The 19,095-nt window shown below is 39.8% G+C and overlaps 1 protein-coding gene across 1 annotated transcript in view; it reads right to left on the bottom strand.

Annotated features, from left to right (window-relative positions):
- Positions 1–19,095, bottom strand: part of KCNH8 (potassium voltage-gated channel subfamily H member 8) — a 445,720-nt gene that overhangs the window by 277,311 nt on the left and 149,314 nt on the right. Inside the window, exon 2 of the mRNA XM_043474814.1 lies at positions 9,963–10,196. Within this exon, the coding sequence (XP_043330749.1) occupies positions 9,963–10,196 (234 nt within the window). The remainder of the gene's footprint in view (positions 1–9,962; positions 10,197–19,095) is intronic.

The following is a 19,095-nucleotide window of genomic DNA, read 5'->3' as shown; positions in this document are numbered from 1 at the left end:
TTAATGTTAAATGTTTAATAATGGTATATTGAACTTAAATATACAATAAAGTATATTTATTTATGATTACATTCTGTGTGAGCTAGAGATCCCTAGTTTCCATCGAGAGTAGTGATTTAATTTTCTTTTGCTTGCAATTTGGGTAAAAATAACAGAGTCAACTTAAAGGAAGATGTTAAGCAAGCAATATTTCAGTAGGTATATGGAAATGAATGACAAATCTTGAAGGTGACATGAGTCTGTGAATTAAGAGTTTTCCAGAACTCTGTCAGGCTCAAGATTCCCTTCTGTATCAAACTCTTATATTTCCCTCTTTTCTATTTAGAACCAAAAAATTAAAAAAAAAAACAAACACCTGCTTACCGACAATACACATTATTTTCAGAAAAGTGACAGTCTGTATTATTAACAGTCTATATTATTAACAGAAATAAAACTGAAGTTGTCGCTGATAAAATAATAGGCACCTCAACATAAAAGGCGCAGGTGTGACTGACTATAGCAGAAGATGTTGTCAAGAAGCTGGACCAATACGTGGAATCACTGTGAATGCAGCGGCTCCAAGTACAAAACCCATGCAGATGTGCAGGGTCTGTGACAAGCATTGTGAATCAGTGACAAAGCCTTCTGAAATGGTGAGTTCAGAACAAGATAAAACTCAATCTTCTCTCATGACACTACAGTTTTATTCTTAGAAATTCAATAGAAAATTAAAGCCCTCCAAAAAGACACTGTGTGTTAGGTTCCTAGTTCAGGTCATTAGCAACCAGGGTTTGACTTCCTGGAAGCCTGGCAGGGCACCAGAAAGTCACGCAGGGCACAATACTGTATTAGAAACTGCAGGCACCATGCTGCACAACAGACCCTTACGGTTTACTCTTCTTGCATAACTGAAACGTTATGTCCATCGAGCAACAATTCTCCAGTTACCCCTCCTCTCAGCCCCTGCCAATGGTCATTCTAGTCTCTGCTTCTTTAAGCCTGACTACTTGAGATACATCATGTAAGGGGATCATAATAGACTTCCTTCATTTAGCATAATGTTAAGAGGATAGATCTCATGTTAAGCGTTCTTGCCACAAAAAACAAAACAAATAACAACAACAACAAAAAAAAAAAACAGAAAAGAACACGGGAAATTTTTAGAGGTGATGGATATGTTTAGTACCTTGATTGTGGTGATGATATCATAAGTATATGCAAATGTCCAAACTCACCAAGAAATACACACGAAACATTTGAAACGTTTTGTCCACCAGTTATACCTCAATAAAACTCAGAAAGAAAGAACAGGAGAGAAAATGAAGGAAGGGAGGGAGGTAGAGAAGAAAGGAAGAGAGGGAGGGAGGGAAGAAAGGAGGGGGAAAGAAAAGAAGGAAAGAGGGAAGGAAGGAAACAGGAAGGAAGAAAGAAGGAACATAAAGTGAAAGACAAGTCAAACACTGGGCAATTCTTCAATTGCAAGGCCATCCCACACATTACAATATGACTAGCATCTATAATTCCTGCCCATTAAATGTCAAAAGTACCCCCAATTTTGAGTTAGAGGATTTTTATACATTCTAGTTTCTTTACTCACAATCTTAGGCAAGTGGCTTAAATTCTAGTCTGCTTAATGTAAATACAACCATGTGCTATAGGCTGAGTTTTGCCCTCCCAAAAGAATAAGTTAGAATCCTAACCCACAATATCTCAAAATGTAACCTTATTTGGACACTGAGTTATTATGTAGACAAGATGAAGTCATTAGGACGGGCACTAATCCAGGGAGACTGATGTCATGTTAACACGGGGAAATCTGGCCACAGTCACCCACGCCGGGAGAATAGCACGGGGAGATGAGAACAGAGAGCAGGGCAACGCTTCTACAGGTTGAAGAACACCAAAGCGTGCCAGAAAACCGCTAGGAGCCAAGGGAGAGGCACGGGACAGATTCTTCCTCTTCATCCTCAGGAGAAAGCACTCCAACTGACCCCTTGATCTCAGAATTCGAGACTTCAGAAAAGTGGCCCAGTAAGCTTCTGTTGCTTAAGCCAGTCATTTTGTGGTGCTTTGTTATGACAGCCCTAGCAAACTGATATATCAGGATAATATTTTTGCAAAATTAACTGTATCATTTTAATTTTCTTCTCAAATCTTTGTTCTCTTGCAGCATTTCTCTTCCTGTTGGGTCTACTTAATATAAAAGTAGGCCTGAAAGATAAGTTTTCTGCAGAGAAGATATGCTAAGATACACATCTTAAGGTTGGGGTCTGTAGATTCAAACATGATGATCCTCCATGACACAGAGATGATGTAATTTTCCACCGTTAACATTTAGCCAAGAAGCTAAAGTCTGGAAGGAGGTGAAGACAACATAACATCCCAGCCGGTCCATCTTCAGCTTGAGGGATTGTGAGAATGTAGAAGAGGAAGAGTTAATCTCCTCTCTGTGAGTTTCCACAGTGTGAACCTTGGAGAAGTGGTGCATGTGTAGTTTTCTTAATATTTTATTTTTTCTTTTATTAAAATTTTGTTTTTTTTAATACATTTTGAAGGTTACTTTCCAGTTACAGTTATTACAAAATATTGGCTATATTCCTCTTGTTGTATAATACATCCTTGTAGACAATCTTATGTCCAATAGTGTTTTGATAGTTTTTTGAAAACCCTGAAGGCAGAGAGACCATTTACCTTCTCTTTGGGACTCTTGAGAGAAGCTGATTGCCAGGCTATCTCTGCCAATATGGAAGTGGCTGATGCCTACTTCTGAGGAAACAAGTCAGTTTCAAGGATGTGTGCTCGGAGGCTCCATTTGCTTCCACGTGTGAAGGATGGGAGGGCTCACCTGAAGTATCTATATGCCTCCCACGCCTAGCAATATTGAGTGCAGAGAACAACAATGAAGGCCCTGATTCATGGCATGATGAAAGGGGAGGCAAAAATGGAGAGATCTACCATGGTATCAAGAGCAAAGGGAGGGTGAAGTCATGTAGGGCTCACCACCAGCCATAAAATGCAGCTGCAAACACTAAAATGAGAGCATCAGACAGATGGGCCGGGCGTGAAACAGGGAACGTGTGAGGACTTACAGGGATCCTTTCTACACTATGCCCGAGTTCAGATAAGCTCCTCATTCCAACCATGGAAACAGAAGTTTAGAGAGAAAAAAGGAGAAGGAATTATTTAAAAAAAAAAAAAAAATGAGCTTACATACCCGAAGCAATTATACTTTATCTAAAGAGATTTTTAAAAAATACAGCAGTGGTAATGGAGACATTGGTTTTGAAATATCCCCAATCTTTTCACAAAATTAAAGTAACTAAGATAGTAATATCAGAAAGCCTCAAAATACATACACAACAGTGTGTCCCCATAAACCTGAGAATAACAGGATGATGGGCAATACCAACTAAGAAGCTTGACCCTTGCAGGAAGAGCAGCTTTATGAGAAAGAAAAAAGGAAGGTAAAAAAGAAGGCTCTTAATAGCTCTAGAGCATGGGACCTCATAATCTGTCAACATGTATCTACTCCCCAAAGAAGAAATCCTCTGGAAGTAGAGGGTTCCACACACAGATCTGAAGACAATTAAAACTAGCAGAAGACAATTAAAACTAGCTTCCCAGTCCCCAATTTGAGGATGAATAAAAACGGGTTACAGAAAGATAGCATGCTGTTGGGATTGTCTGAGCATTCAGCGCTTTCAGAAAACTCAGCAGAAAATTTTTGTTGGATCTATAGAATTCACCAAGGTATAGAACTATTAATATACTGAGGATAAACTGTTGGAACCGGAGCTTTACTTGGTCAGAGCAGGAAAATCAGGATAAAGAAAGGAAACAGTTCAAATAATATAGTGAAAGTGAGTAGGAAAGCAGATCTAACTCAGAAAGTAGCAAAAATTGCACCCAGATGGGGAAGGCATCGAAACAAAAACTTTGGGGGAATGGTAAAGGAGCCATAGATTTAGGAACGTTTTCCCAGGACACCTCTATTTCCAATATTCTTAAAGTTGAGAAGAACACATCTTATTCAAACATGACAGTAGAACAGGATGAAAGAAGAGATACAGAGAAAATTATTTGAATACAGATACAGAAAATCAGAGTGAGTGAGTGAGTCACTCAGTCATGTCCGACTCTTTGTGACCCCATGGACTGTAGCCCGCCGGGCTCCTCTGTCCACGGAATGCTCCAGGCAAGAAGACTGTGGTGGGATGCCGTTTCATTCATTGCCACAGAAAGGCAAGACAGCCCAAAATATTCCATAAGCACACAAAAGCTAACTATTTCAAAAGTAAAAGGGAATTTAAAGAAGCAATTTTCAAAAGTAAAAGGTAATTAAGGAAAATAACTGAATCAATGTATGTTATGCATGAAACAACAGCACGGATAGCATATGCTGATTTAGAAAAGCTCAGGAGTAAAATTACTAGAGGATGAATTCTATGCCTTCAAATTCCGTACGTTGAAGCCCCAATCCCCATTATCTCAAAACATGACTGTATTTGGAGATGGGGTCTATAAAGACATAACGAACTTAAACTGAAGTCCTAAGGTGGGCGCCAATCTGACTGGTGTCCTTATAAGAAGAAGAGATGGGGACAAGGAGATTGGGACAAAGAAGACCACAGGAGAGAGGCGGAAACGGCCATCTCTACGCCAAGGCAAGAGGCTTCAAAAGAAACCAGTCCATCCAGCACCTCGATTCGCGGCTTCTAGCCCCCAGAATTGTAAGAAAATAAATTTCTGTTGTTTAAGAAGCCCAGTCTGTGGTTTGTGAAGGAAGTCCTAACTAAGATACTCAGCAAAAGAATGATAGAAATAATATGAGCTCACTGAACTCAGGAGAGGCTATAAATGAAAGACAAATAACTGAAGATGTAAAGAGAAGAAATACAGTGTGAATAGATATACCGCAAAGGGAAAGGAAAGAAAATATACTACACAAGTAAAAACAGTGAAAAAGAAAAAATAAATTAAAAAGAAAAAGAAAATAATAGGTACAGAGGACAGGCAGGGATCCCACATACATGTAATAAGTAATCGTAAAGAGGAAAATCAAAGCAAGAAGACAGATCAGTGATAATTAAAATCCTGGAAAAATTTCCCAAGTAAAAGGGACTTAAACACTACAGGGCATATCACACACCAAGAGAAAAGAATCTGATCCCCAAAATTCAATACCAGGTATCAGTAAACTGGATGTAGGCTAAATCTAGCCCACTTGCTGTTTTTATAGATAAAATTTTTATTGGAAGACAATAACATGTATTCATATATTCATGTATTACATATTTTTGGGTTGTTTTCAGACTATGATGATATAGATGGGTACTTGTAACACAGGCTGTATGGACTATAAAATTCATAATATGCATAATACTTACTCTGTGATTCTTCACAGAAAAGTAGGCTGACCCTAGCCTATGCCAAGATATATTCCAGTACAACTATTAGATTTAAAATAAAATAAAATGAAGAAATAAAATGAAATGACAGGAAATGAAGTGAACTAATGAAATAAATTAATCGAACATCCAGGACAAAACACCAACTCACTTAATCAGCAGCAGTCTTAGAGTAAAACAATACTCTATGCCAGCCCATGAGCATAAACACAATTGAGATGGTAAAGTGAATGAAACACAGACCAAAGATTTAATTTTCAGCAAACTGATTGTCATACTGTTATTAACATGCAAGAGTTCAGGGACACAGTTTCCACGAGCTCTTACTGAGACGGCTCAGAGAGTAAGTTTCTGATGATTAAGACATGATCAGAGAAACTTTCGGATAGAATATATGGTGATCATCAAGCATATTTCATTGTAGCATTAAGACTGAATGAAGAAAGATAGGAGTGACAAAGTACATGCAGTTGTACTGAACGCTCTGACAATGTAAATATAACTGTGGAAGAGATGAGCGGGGTCGGCACGCAGACAATAAGATAAGCAGACCATAAGTGCTGCGTGTCCTACAGATTTAACGTTAAGTGGTACTGATAGTACATCCCTTTCAGTTAGCTAGTGGGGAGAAGAGGAGGGAGATGTGGCTCCTGGTTAACTACTGATATAACAGTTCTCATGATAGGAAATGAGGAAAAAACTGAGGTGGGACTGTATAATATAAACATCTCAAATAAAAATAACTTACAAAAAAAACACAAAACTTTCCAAATGACAATAGCAGTACTTCAAAGAGAGAGATAGAAAGAGCAAAGAAAAGAGATCACATTCTAGAGTGAACACAAATATCCTGTAGGGGATTTACTGACCAAGTGATACTGTAATGGATCCACATGACGGACAACTGTGAGAGAGTAGGATGGATCCATATGATGTCATACTATGTAATACTCTCCATAATCCTATGATGGACCCAAATGATGTAATACTGTAACTGACTAGGATGGATCCATATGATGTCATACTATGTAATACCACATAGTCCTATGATGGATCCAAATGATGTAATACTGTAACTGACTAGGAAGGATCCATATGATGTCATACTATGTAATACTCCATAATCCTATGATGGATCCAAATGATGTAATACTGTAACTGACTAGGAAGGATCCATATGATGTCATACTATGTAATACTACACAATCCTATGATGGATCCATATGATGTAATACTGTAACTGACTAGGATGGATTCATACGATGTCATACTATGTAATACTCCATAGTTCTATGATGGATCCATAGGATGTAATACTGTGATTAGGATGGATGCATATGATGTCATATTATGTAATACCACATAGTCCTATGGTGGATCCAAATGATGTAATACTGTAACTGACTAGGATGGATGCATATGATGTCATACTATATAATACCACATAGTCCTATGGTGGATCCATAGGATGTAATGCCGTAGAAAAGAATGAATGACTGCCATTCAGCATGTGTTGTTCTGCAAGGTACACACAGTTGTAAAGGATATTGTTCTGCAAGTTATAGAACAGGGCGCAAAGTATGCTGTGTGTAAGAAAAGGAGGGAACCACACAGGTATAAGTATCTCTTATATTTAAAAAAGTGTCTCTTATATTAAAAAAAACAAGGAGAGGATAGGTACCAACTTGCGAAAATAGTTTCGCTGTGTTAGTGAGAGTCAATTCCTAGGCAGGTTGATAAGAAGTCCAGGGTCCCTGAGGAGAAGAGAAGGGTCTGGGGCTCTCAAAGAGGAGACAGGGGTCTGGAATTCTCAAGGAGGAGGAAAGGACAAACATTTTTTTCCTCTATATTCCTTAGTCTTAGTCACATAAAGCGTTTTCATCTTTAAGCCTGGAACTGATGATTACACAGCTAACAACTCGGTTTGGACTCTGTACTAAGGATTATATAGCAGTGATGTATCCTGCCTGAGGGCAGTTTCTCCTTCCTGAGGGCCTTCTGCCTAATCCTGTTATCTTGGTTATCTTGAAATGTGGATTGTGGGAGTGGGTCTAGTAAGATCTTTGCAACCTCCAGACATTCTTTTGATTCATTGTAATAACTAACTGGAGAGTATATAACTCCATTGCTAACACTAGCAAGGCAGGCACTCTCCATTCCCCTTCTGATGTCTGTGTCAGAAATTTCCTCTATCTCTTTTATACTTTAATAAAACTCTATTGCACAAAAGCTCTGAGCGATCAAGTCTCATCTCTGGCCCCAGATTGAATTCTTCCTCTTTGAGGCCAAGAATCCCAGAGTCTTTCATGGCTCAGCAACAACCTTTCATTAGCACACCCATACATTTGATCAGCCACAGTGGATGCCTTTTGTGTATCAGCAGAACTAAAGGGGACAGCTTTATGAAAAGACATCTTAGTATTACTATTTCTGATATATAGGTAGAGCCTAGGAAATTTAGAGGGAAGATAAGTAACGGGCAATGTTAACTCCTGCACATAAACATGTAAAATATGGCTCTATGTTAGCCAAAGAAAATTTTGTGTATTATGTTTATCTGTGAAACTAGCTATCCTTCTTAATTATTCCTTAATTTGTAAAACCTTTATTCTTTATTGGTCCTTTAAAGTGTTGCATTCAAAGGGGCCCAAGAGCAGTGGGCGTTTTTATAAAAAGCAGGTTCCAGAAACCCTGCTGGGGGTTCACTCCCAACTGAGCTCCCTGTTTCCATCTATCTGGCCTCTAAGTCTCCATCTTTTGGCCTTGCCACCTTCTCCTCCTCAGCCTAAACCTTTCTCAGAGGTGCCCCATTCAGATATTGTGAGAGGGTGTAAAAAGGAAGAAACACAAATGGATTTGCAGAGACCAGTACAAGGCACCTGTCTTAAGAACAAGTCTGCAGTCAGCAGATACTTCAGAAGAAGCTTTTCCTTTTCCGTTTGTTCACCGGATGGGTTTTATCACTCCCTACCAGTCTGCATTCTCAGGGATGGCCTCCACTTTCTTTTATCACAGGCCCTCTCTCCCAGGATGGTGGTATAGTTGGAGGGAGCTAGAAAGCTTCTGCTTTATCATATTTGCAATGCAGGCCGTATCTACGGACACTGAGAAGCACACAGTGGTCTGAACCTTCTTCCTGGTGCCAGAGAATCGGGCGTCCTACTCCTCCCAGAGGAGTGCTCGCCAGTTCTTCATGCCCACTGTGCACCCACAATTCACACGCTCGAGGAACGTCCTCCAAGGATAGATAACTGTGAAAAGGGGGTGAAGTTCCACATTCAGGTTCCAATATCTCCTCCTAAAAATGACCCCAACACTAAGTATTAAAGAAGCCTGAGATGATGCTAATTGTCCACAATGCCCAGGACAAACCCCACAGCAAAGAATTACTGGCCCCAACTGTTGACAGTGCCAAGGCTGAGAAACCTTGAATTAGAGTACAGTTTAAGTAAGGCCCTATCTCTACAGCCACATTAGGGGTTAGGGCTTGTTTTTAAAGTATATTTCTTTTAAAAAAAATAAATAAAGTATATTTCTTTTTAATTGATTGATGATTGCTTTACGGGATTAGGGCTTTGACGTATGAAATTTAAAGAGACGTAATTCAGTCCACAACACCACAGGAAAGGAGAAGAGAAATTAGAGGGCAAACAATTTCATTTTTTAGGGAGTTTGCTCAGATATTGCATAAGTCATTCTTCTTACACGTCATTGGCTAGAACCCTGTCACATGCCAAGCTAACTGCAAAGAAGGCTGGGGAACATATTCTTTAGCTTGATGGTCGTGTGCCCAGCTAAATAAAACTCAGGGGGCTATGGTACTCAGAGGAAAACTATTAAAGAAAGAGAATTTCAGAAACTGGAAAGACATGGTTTGCTTTCAGTTTTGATATAGCTTTTCTCCAATATAACGCCTCCTGGACTCACTCCCCCTACCACAGGATAATGATAGCTAGTCCCATACAGAAGGGAAGAGAAGCCATACCCATCCCTAGATACTTTTTCATTTAAGAGAGAGTCACAAAACCACACCCATAAAAAATACTTAGTATCTCCCCAGAGACAGTTTTGAATCCAGGCAAATTTACTCCCACCCTGAGACACTGTGTGTTTCTTACTTTGTCTCCAGAATTTAAGAATGGTGAGAAAGGCTTTGTGGTCAGGAAACTGGAAAAGAAAATATCTACACTCACGTCCTTTAAATTAATTTTTATGATAGCAGACATTTGAATCTCCGTCCCTAGTGACTCTATTCTTTAAGTGTTCTTTAAGATGGAAAACTATCTCTGGATAGAAGATCATCTGTTAATACATTGACAATCACCATTTCTGATATATATCTTAAGCATGACCACAACATAATAGTAATGCACTCTATTTTAACATAGAGTTAAACATATATTAACTCAGTTAATATGCTGATTTTGTATAATTCTAAATTTTCAAGTAGTTTATGCTGCTAAGATCATTAAGCCTTAATGGGAGCTATAGAGCGATCACACCAACGGCAGTTGAAAGAAGGTGACTTTTCACCACTGTCCAAGGAGCCCCCAACAAAGGAAGCCAACTCACCATTCTTCTTATAGAACATAATTTCTCCTTTGAATTCTGTTTTTTCCTCCAAGGACTTTTCTATCTGAAGCATCAGTTGCTCATTGGTTTCAACTCCGAATAAGAATTTGCAGCTGCAACTCTTCTGCATGACTTCTGTTCGGGCAAATCCAGCGAGCTCACAGAAGCCATCCGAACAGTAGACGATGGGGAAACCCTTAGCCACCTGGGCGTTGGCGAGGATGAAGTTGCTATCTGTAGAGCACCAAGGAGAAGACAGTCAGCAGGTAAACAAGCATGAGGACGTCACAGCAACAAACGATGAGCATATATATTTAGCTACCACTACCTAAAGTGCATATCCTGATGTGCTGGGGTAGAAAGGAGACACCCCGGAACATAAAACAGCATTGACCTGCAGAAGTACACGTTAAGCGTCAACTTCGGCTTGCATTTTGAAACCCACCATGGAGAGAACAGAGTATTCCTGAGCCTGCTTTGAGGCATTTACCATCATCTAGGTAGCAGTAAGGGTTGGTGTTTCTGAGCATGGATTCTGGTTGACAGCTTGAATCTGACAATTAATACACAGATTATTCACATCCTAAACCTCCTTAGGTCTGATTTCCTTACAAACTCTGAGACAAAGATGAGTGTCAGTATTTTACATGGTTGGTGATTCCAGGAAGTAAGGAAGTGGGCAGGGCAGTGAGAAATAAGGGAGGCAATAAAGGGTGAGATAGAGATTTACAGCTATGAGCAACTGGGCACTGATCCGTGGATTGGGCAGGCGGGTGGGCCGCGCTGATCTGTGGATTGGGCGGGCGGGTGGGTCATGGCCGCTGATCCGTGGATCGGATGGGTGGGTTGGGGGCACGGACTGGTGGGCTATGAGAGTGATACTGTTGCTTACTTTACAGGTATGTTCTGGGGATTCGTGAGAAATATTAGTATAATGGCTGGCACAAATAAGTACTCAATAAAAACCATTGTTAAGAGGATCATTCACTCTGTACATACACACACTACTGTGGATAAAATAGAAGCTAATGAGAGCCTACTGTATGCACAGGAAGCCCTACTCAGGGCTCTGCGGTGACCTCAATGGGAAGGAAATCCAAAACAGAGGGGATGGATGAATACATATAACCGACTGATTTCACTGAACAGCAGAAATCAACACAACACTGTAAAACAATTATACTCCAACAAGAATTAATTTAAAAAGAGCATTGTTCACATCTTATAGCTGTTATATTAACAAATACGAATAGTGAAGCAATAAAACAAACAGGACACGATTGTTAAGTACTTAGAGATAACTCCTGAAGGAGAGCTTAAAAGGCAATATTCAGGGAAGGTTCAAAGTTTTTGAGATTAAATCAGAGGGATGTTTACAGACAAAAAGATGCATACTGGAGATGATGTTTAAGACAAGGCATGTAGAAAATGTGTTGGTAGGTGAATTTCAGGTTCAGAATGAATTACAGACCATTATGAAATCACTCATTCATTGGTTCATGAAAATATAGTTGAACACTGTCAGTGTCTCAGACAATATGAGAGGCTGGGATTTTAAAGATAAGAAAACGAAAAATGGAAAGAACTACAGCATACATACATACATACAGCATACATTGTTAAATGAAAAAAATCATGATTTGATATAATATGTTATTTGACAGAAAATATATAAGCCCATATAATCATGCATATGTATGCATGCCTGTGTGATTAGTTGTGTCTGACTCTTTGCAATCCCATAGACTAGCTCTGTCCATGGGATTTTCCCAGGCAAGAATACTGAAGTAGGTTGCCATTTCCTACTCCAGGAGATCTTCCCCACCCAGCGATCAAACCCATGTCTCCAGCGTTTCCTGCATTAGCAGGTGGGTTCTTTACCACCGAGCCACCTGGGAAGCCCATTAACATTTACCTGTATCCCCAAATAGGGAGTGTTTGTGTTTATCTAAAACTAAGTGGGATAAATGGTAACTGTAGATGTCTTTAGGGAGTTTAACTATGGGCAGAGGTGATAGTACTTATTTTTGCCATATCCTTTGAATTCTATACCATATATTTTATGTATTGCTTATTAAAAAACTAGGATGTTTAAAAGAGGTTTGCAGCAGACATCATATGTTGTATGCCATGAGAAAAGAGGAATTCTAGCGACTTCCAGGTGGCCAGAAGGACAAGCACTGAAGATCTGTCCCACATGCTTTCCCATCTTGTTAAAACACTGTTGCATGTTTCCACAGACCCCCAATAGCTGGCAGAACCGAACCCAGGCTCCTCAGCCGTCCTCAATCAGCCCTCAGCCCAGAGTGCAAATCCAAGTGCTAACACCCACATCCTTCCCGGGCCAGGCTGCCCCCTCCACCTGCCCAGCCACCCTCCCCCTGTGCAGAGAAGCCAGAGCTTACATCACACTGGGAACCCTTCAGCTGTACATGCTTTGAGCCCAGAGCAGTGAATTAAATTATCCAAGACTGCTATTTAATTCTCTCACACTTTGCAGAAGCATCTGTTGATGGCGTACTATGTGCTGGGCCTTGTTCAAGGTGCAGAGGCAAAAAAGTATTTTATTGACAGATGCCATCCCTGCCCTTGAAGATCAGCCCTGAGCCCACGGGAGTTCCCAGCTGGGTCCCGGGGGGCGCCCTCTCGCTGAGGCGACGGTCTTGGTCTCACCAACTCGGCACAGTTCTTGGTAACTCTAAGCATTAGCATCTCTTCCTCCCTGCATTCTAAAACTCTGGCTGAGAACTTGCTTAGAAAATGTAAATCCATGGCATTGGCAAAGTACTCAAACGTCCTGAAAGAGCTTTTTAATGTGTTTTTCAGAAGTCATTTTTCAGTGGACCAGTGACATGCTGACTTTCTACTATAAGAAAGTATGGACCTTCTGCTATACACCAGGTGAGGATGCTCTACCATATGGCAGGTCCTCGGATGAGCAGACAGAGGAGGTTAAAAGGTGAATAAATTATAGTCTCTAGCTTCAGGATGTTACAACTTAATTAAAGAAATGCATGAATATCAATAACATTAAAACACCGAGTATGATAAGCACCAAATCAGTGGTACACAGAGGGTTGAGAAAGTGAAGATCCTGGGCTTTAAAAATGATTAGCCAGGAATAAGACTAAAGTAGGCGGGGATAATTATCAGAAGTCCTGGGAGGTTAGAGCGGATGCCTGGATGAGCGGCTCAAAGGAGGAACGGCGGAAGGACCTGGAGAGGGAGAGAACCAACGTTCCGTTCTGTCCTAACAACCGGCCTCACGTGATTTCTGTTGCTGTTGACTTGCTAAGTCATGTTCAACTCATTGCGACCCCGTGGACTGTAGCCCACCAGGCTCCTCGGATCAAACCAGCGTCTCCTGCATGGCAGGCGGATTCTTTACTCTGAATCATCTGGGAAGCCCCTCTCGTGATTTAAATAGCCACAACAGCTTTCTTTTGTTGGTATTTAGCAGGTATACCTTTTCTGGTCTTTCTACTTTTGATCCTTGTAGGCACTTGTATTTTATAGTTATGTCTTGCACAGAGCATGTATTTAAATTTTGTAAAAGTACAATAAGAAGATACATCCACCAACCTGAGACCCACCAGCTTTTACTATGATTACTGTATTACAGTGTTGGTTTTCTTAATTTGTGCTTTCCCTTCACTGCGTTTTGTTGTTTTGTCTTTTCCATTTTTAAAAGTTGGGAAATATAACACATCTAAAAAAGATTTATAGCAGTATTTAAAAACAACACTAAACACCCATGGATCATTCATCTAGTGAAAACCCCTGTGAGCACCAATCAAACTGTATTTCCATCCTTCCAGAAGAAGAAAACTACAACTTGAACTTTTGTAATAATCATTCCCAGTTACATAATTTTTGCCTCATGCAACATATTGCCTGTTTTTTCCAGTTCTTATGGCGTATATTATGGTATTTCATTCTATATTCTTAGGGTATGTATTATGGTATTTCATTCTATATAATTTTAGTGACTTGCTTCTTTTATTAATCTCCTTAGCATCTTTACAATTGCTTATGAACACAAGGAAAGATCCATGTTTCAGAGCTACAATAAGCTTCTGAAAAAAGCCACTAAAGGATTCAACCAATTGCCTGATCTGTGCATTTCAATTAAGGATTATGGTGTGTTCAGGGTAGTTAATTCTCCTTGCAAAAACCCCTCAAATACAAAGAAAAAAAAAAGTCAGGTATTTGGCCTTTTCTGTTTATATTTAGCACTTGTCCTCAATATGTAATTGCATTTCAATTCCAAAGAGAATTCAGTGGCAGTCGGCGCATCATACTGCCTAGTGTACTAGCAACATGAATAGTCCTTCTGTTTGGGAAAGAGTAGCTCCTCTACCCAGGTATCTGCCTAGAAACAGATGTTCTTCTGAATACCAGTCCTGGAATCTCCAAAGAAGAAGTGTGACATTTACTTTAGAATTACGTAAAACAAAGCCACTGACATAATGATCATCAACCTATCACAGGTATATCTCTAACCATACATATGCCAAGGGTATTTAACCTTTTGAAGAATCAATTATGCATATGTGATATGCAACTAAATGTCACACAGCTTTCCTCTGCTTATTTCTAGGTCATCTTCTGTGTAAATTCAGTAAAGTGCCAGTAAACAGTAAGATCTAAATGTGTTTACATTTTAGGTAGTTGATTATTTCCCTAAATGCCTCCTTAGCCAAAAGCTTTCATGTATCATCAGAGGGAATCTCAGGGCTGGTGGAGACCCAAGTCATTTCCCTGAATCCCTAGTGTAGGGTACCAGTTTCCATTCAAATGGAGACGGACTATTCATTGTAGACTCCCAGGACCACAGGGACAGGGGATTGGGAAGGAAAAATATAGGAGGAAATAAAAGAGAAGGCAAACACTAATCCACTACTAACGCCTTTCATTCTCATACTTAGCCCATTTTCCAGAGGAGAGCACTGAGCCCCAGATAACGCTGGCATCCACTCCAGGTTTGAGGGGGGGATTAAAACCCATGTCTGTGATATTTACTACCAAGGATACTTTCTATAAAGAAGTGACGTATTCTCTACTTCCAGCAGAAATGGGTTAATTCTAGAAAAACATTTTTGCCTCTTCAGTCTACAAAGAGTTCAGAGTCACAGATTTTTCTCTACAGAGATCATTTATTAAAAGTTCATTGGTGACATCTCCTAAACCAGCCTGGATCTCTCAGCAACCTTTACGTCACTTCCTCATCTCCTTCAGAAAGCCAACATTTCAAAAACATGGCAACAACTTTCTTGGCTCCAAAGTATTCTGCGCAGGCTCACTCCAGAGCCCTTTAAGAGATGAAGAAATGTACTTGCTATTCACATGATCTGGTTTCTGATCTCTTCGTGTACATCACAGTACGTCTAAAAGTTCCCCATTGAAATAGCCTTCTACTGGCCAAAGCCACTAAGGATATATTCCCAGGGACCTGGAGTCGATCTAATATCTAATCTCGATATTGTTTTGAAATCTCAGTTCAGTTCAGTCGCTCAGTCTTGTCCGACTCTTTACGACCCAATGGATCACAGCACGCCAGGCCTCCTTGTCCATCACCAACTCCCGGAGTTTACTCAAACTCATGTCCATTGAGTCAGTGATGCCATCCAACCATCTCATCCTCTGTCGTCCCCTTCTTCTCCTGCCCTCAATCTTTCCCAGCATCAGGGTCTTTTCCAATGAGTCAGCTCTTGGCATCAGGTGGCCAAAGTATTGGAGCTTCAGCTTCAGCATCAGTCCTTCCAATGAACACCCAGGACTGATCTCCTTTACGATGGACTGGTTGGACCTCCTTGCAGTCCAAGGGACTCTCAAGAGTCTTCTCCAACACCACAGTTCAAAAGCATCAATTCTTCAGCACTCAGCTTTCTTTATAGTCCAACTCTCACATCCATACATGACTACTGGAAAAACCACAGCCTTGACTAGATGGATCTTTGTCTCTTGAGCTCTCATGTTTAACTTAAAATCCATCAGAATTTTGCATTGTACTGTGTTGTGTATGTATGCTTGCTTGAGTGTTTTTATGTTTTAACATAATAAACCATTTAATAATTTGACCTGCCAAATCTTTAATTCAATTGAAACTTCAGGAGGAGATACTGCTTTTTCTCTCTGACTCTGTGTGTACCACTGAGTACACCTCTACATGGCCTGGGTCTGAGAATCACAACTGGAGGTAGAATGGTTCATGCTCAAGAGAATCCAAATCAGTCTGCCCTCACAGCCTCAGGTCCTTCAAGACAAGCAGCTCGGCACCAAATCTAGGAACGCTCCACATGCAGACCCTGGAGCCAGTCACACCAAAGGCAACACTGACAGATACCGTCTGATCAAAGAGAAATTTGTCCCCCGTGGCCGTTCCTGCCAAAAACACAGAAATTGAGACTTTGATGGTCCAAAGCTTTATTTCTGAAAGGTACCTCTGATATCGGTTCTCTTTTAAAACCAGATCTTGTGTTATGTTAGCAAGTATCATATGAACATACTCTGCAGACAACACAAACAGGCAAATTTGAATCCTATAAGCCTTCATTTTCTTGCAGAGGGGAAGAAACACACATGAAATTTTAATTTTCTTTTATGAGTTCCCCCCAAGCTTTCCGAATTGCATTTACATACAGGCCCAACCAAAACAACATCTTTATCCCTTGTGATATTGATCAAGATTGTCACTAGAGACTATCCAGGCACAGAGAATATGAACGTCTATGACTTTAAAATATTTAAATGATCTTCGCACTTTATATTGCTTTCAGGAAGCTTAATTGTATCATTTCCAAGTATGATGACATCCTCATTAGATGAATGGTACTGGTTGCAAGCTAAAATTTTCAGTGAGTCCTCTGCCAAAATGTAGAAGGTTGCTTGGAACTGAGAACTTTTTATAACCTTATTTTTAAAAACAGATGAAAAATTTGCAAAGAGGGATTCTCATAGTCATTACCATTTACACATCATCTAGCAGCATGCTTCAAATGGTTATATTGCTACCTTCCATCCTTCATTTGCAATTGGATTTTTAAAATACTGTATAAATGATCACTTCAGACAAAGATTAGGGAAGAACTGTGTAACAATGCAGAGCTCAAAGCTGGAACCCTAGGGCTGAAGTCCTGGTAGGAAGCAGAAAGTTCTGTATGTGTGTGAGGACATCTTGCTCTCTTAAGGCCAATAAACAAATAAACAGAGACAGATAGAAACAAACATGCTGCCACTGAAGCTAGCAGCCTCCAATGGGGGCTTCTGAGAAATGGAGAATCTCATGCCTCAACGCAAATCCCCTGAATAAGAATCTGTGTTTTAACAAGATTGATATGCACATTATAGAGTTTGAGAAGCTCCTTTAGAATATCACTGGAATGATCTAGAAGAACCTAGTGACAATAAATGACAGGAAGAGGACAGCTGAGTGGCTGAGGACAAAAAATTGGAAAGGAGGGTGATTTTCATCATACTCTCTCCCCACCTTTTTCTTTTTCTTTTTGGCCACAACATGCAGGATGTTAATTCCCCAACCAGGGCCTGAACTTGGAAACCCTGCATTGGGTGTGCAGAGTCTTAACAACTGGACTGTCAGAGAAGTCCCATATTCCCTTCCTAATGTTTGAATTTTGTACTTTATGCAGGAATGCCTATGTAAAAACATCTGAAAATATATTTAACCATTCATGTGAATGGCTAAATAAAAATAACTTGATAAAAAACAGTTATCCTGATGATGTAAAAGAACCGAGATCAAGAAATTCTAAATTTTACAATAAGCAAAGATAAAAGCTAATAAAGATAAATAAATTCTAAGCAAATTTGGTAAACTATCATAATCTGGTATTAGCAAAATCATCAGTAAGCTTTGCAAATTCCACTTTATAATTCTTTTAAATTTTATTTATTTTTAATTGGAGGATATTTGCTTTATAATATTGTGCTGGTCTCTGCCATATATCCACATGACTAAGCCGTAGGTGCAGGAATAATATGTCCCTCCCTCCCGGACCTCCCTCCCACCTCCCGCCCCATCACACCCCTCTAGGTTGTCACTGAGCCCCCGTCTGAGCTCCCTGCATCATACAGTGGATTTCCACCGGTTGTCTAATTTTGCATACGGTGATGCGTATGTTTCACTGCAACTCTCTCAGTTCTTCCCACTCTCTCCCCCTGCACCCTGCGTCCACAGTCTGCTCTCTGCGTCTGCATCTCCACTGCGGCCCTGCAGATAACTTCATCAGTGCCGCCTTTCCAGAATCCATATGTATGAGCTCATATACTATATCTGTCTGGATCCTTCTGACTTACATCACTGCATAATAGGCTCTGGGTTCATCCACCTTATTAGAACTGAGTCAGATGTATTCCTTTTTATGGGTGAGTAATATTCCACTGTGTACATGTCCCACATCTTCTTTATCCATTCATCTGTCAATGGACATCTAGGTTGCCTCCATGTCCTAGCTATTGTTAAATAGTGCAAATTCCATTTTTCAGCTGTGTGAACTTCAGTGATGAGTGGTAGTGTTTCTTTTCAAGTGTATTGTCTGTCAAAATTTAGTAAATAAGTTCAATTTTGAGAAAGAGTGATTTTTTAATCAAGACAGGAGGACAGAACTTATCAAAAGTAAAATGAATGAAGGAATGAGAAACTAGAAAATCTCAAAGGCAATAGTAAAAATTGTGTGTGGTATTTCATCCACAATTGATTCTCTACAAATACATTTGAAACAACATTAAAAGGCTCCCCAGTTTTCTGTAGTTCTTGTGGTATAGAAGTAATCTTTTAGACAAAATGGTCTTTCACATAATCTGCTTACTTTTTTGAAAATTAGGATTATTATCTTGCTCTGACATTGGAATGTACACTCCAAGGGGTATGAGGGAGGTTGGTTTGTTTTTTTCATTAATGTAGTCACAGCCTCTGGAATAGTACTTGGTACAAAATAGGTGTTCAACAAATATTTGTTAAATAAGTGAAATAAACTTGAAACCTACTGGTCTTTATTAAAGCACACCAAATGAGAATAACTGATTTTAGCTAAATCTACTGTTCTACTGCTTAGCGGGAATCACTTACAACCAGCACCTTTACTTTAAAACTAAAATCAGGGACTTTCCTGGT

This window comes from Cervus canadensis, chromosome 7, assembly GCF_019320065.1.
Source record: "Cervus canadensis isolate Bull #8, Minnesota chromosome 7, ASM1932006v1, whole genome shotgun sequence".
Classification (NCBI taxonomy): Eukaryota; Metazoa; Chordata; class Mammalia; order Artiodactyla; family Cervidae; genus Cervus; species Cervus canadensis.
This window is presented reverse-complemented; position numbering and strand designations above follow the sequence as displayed.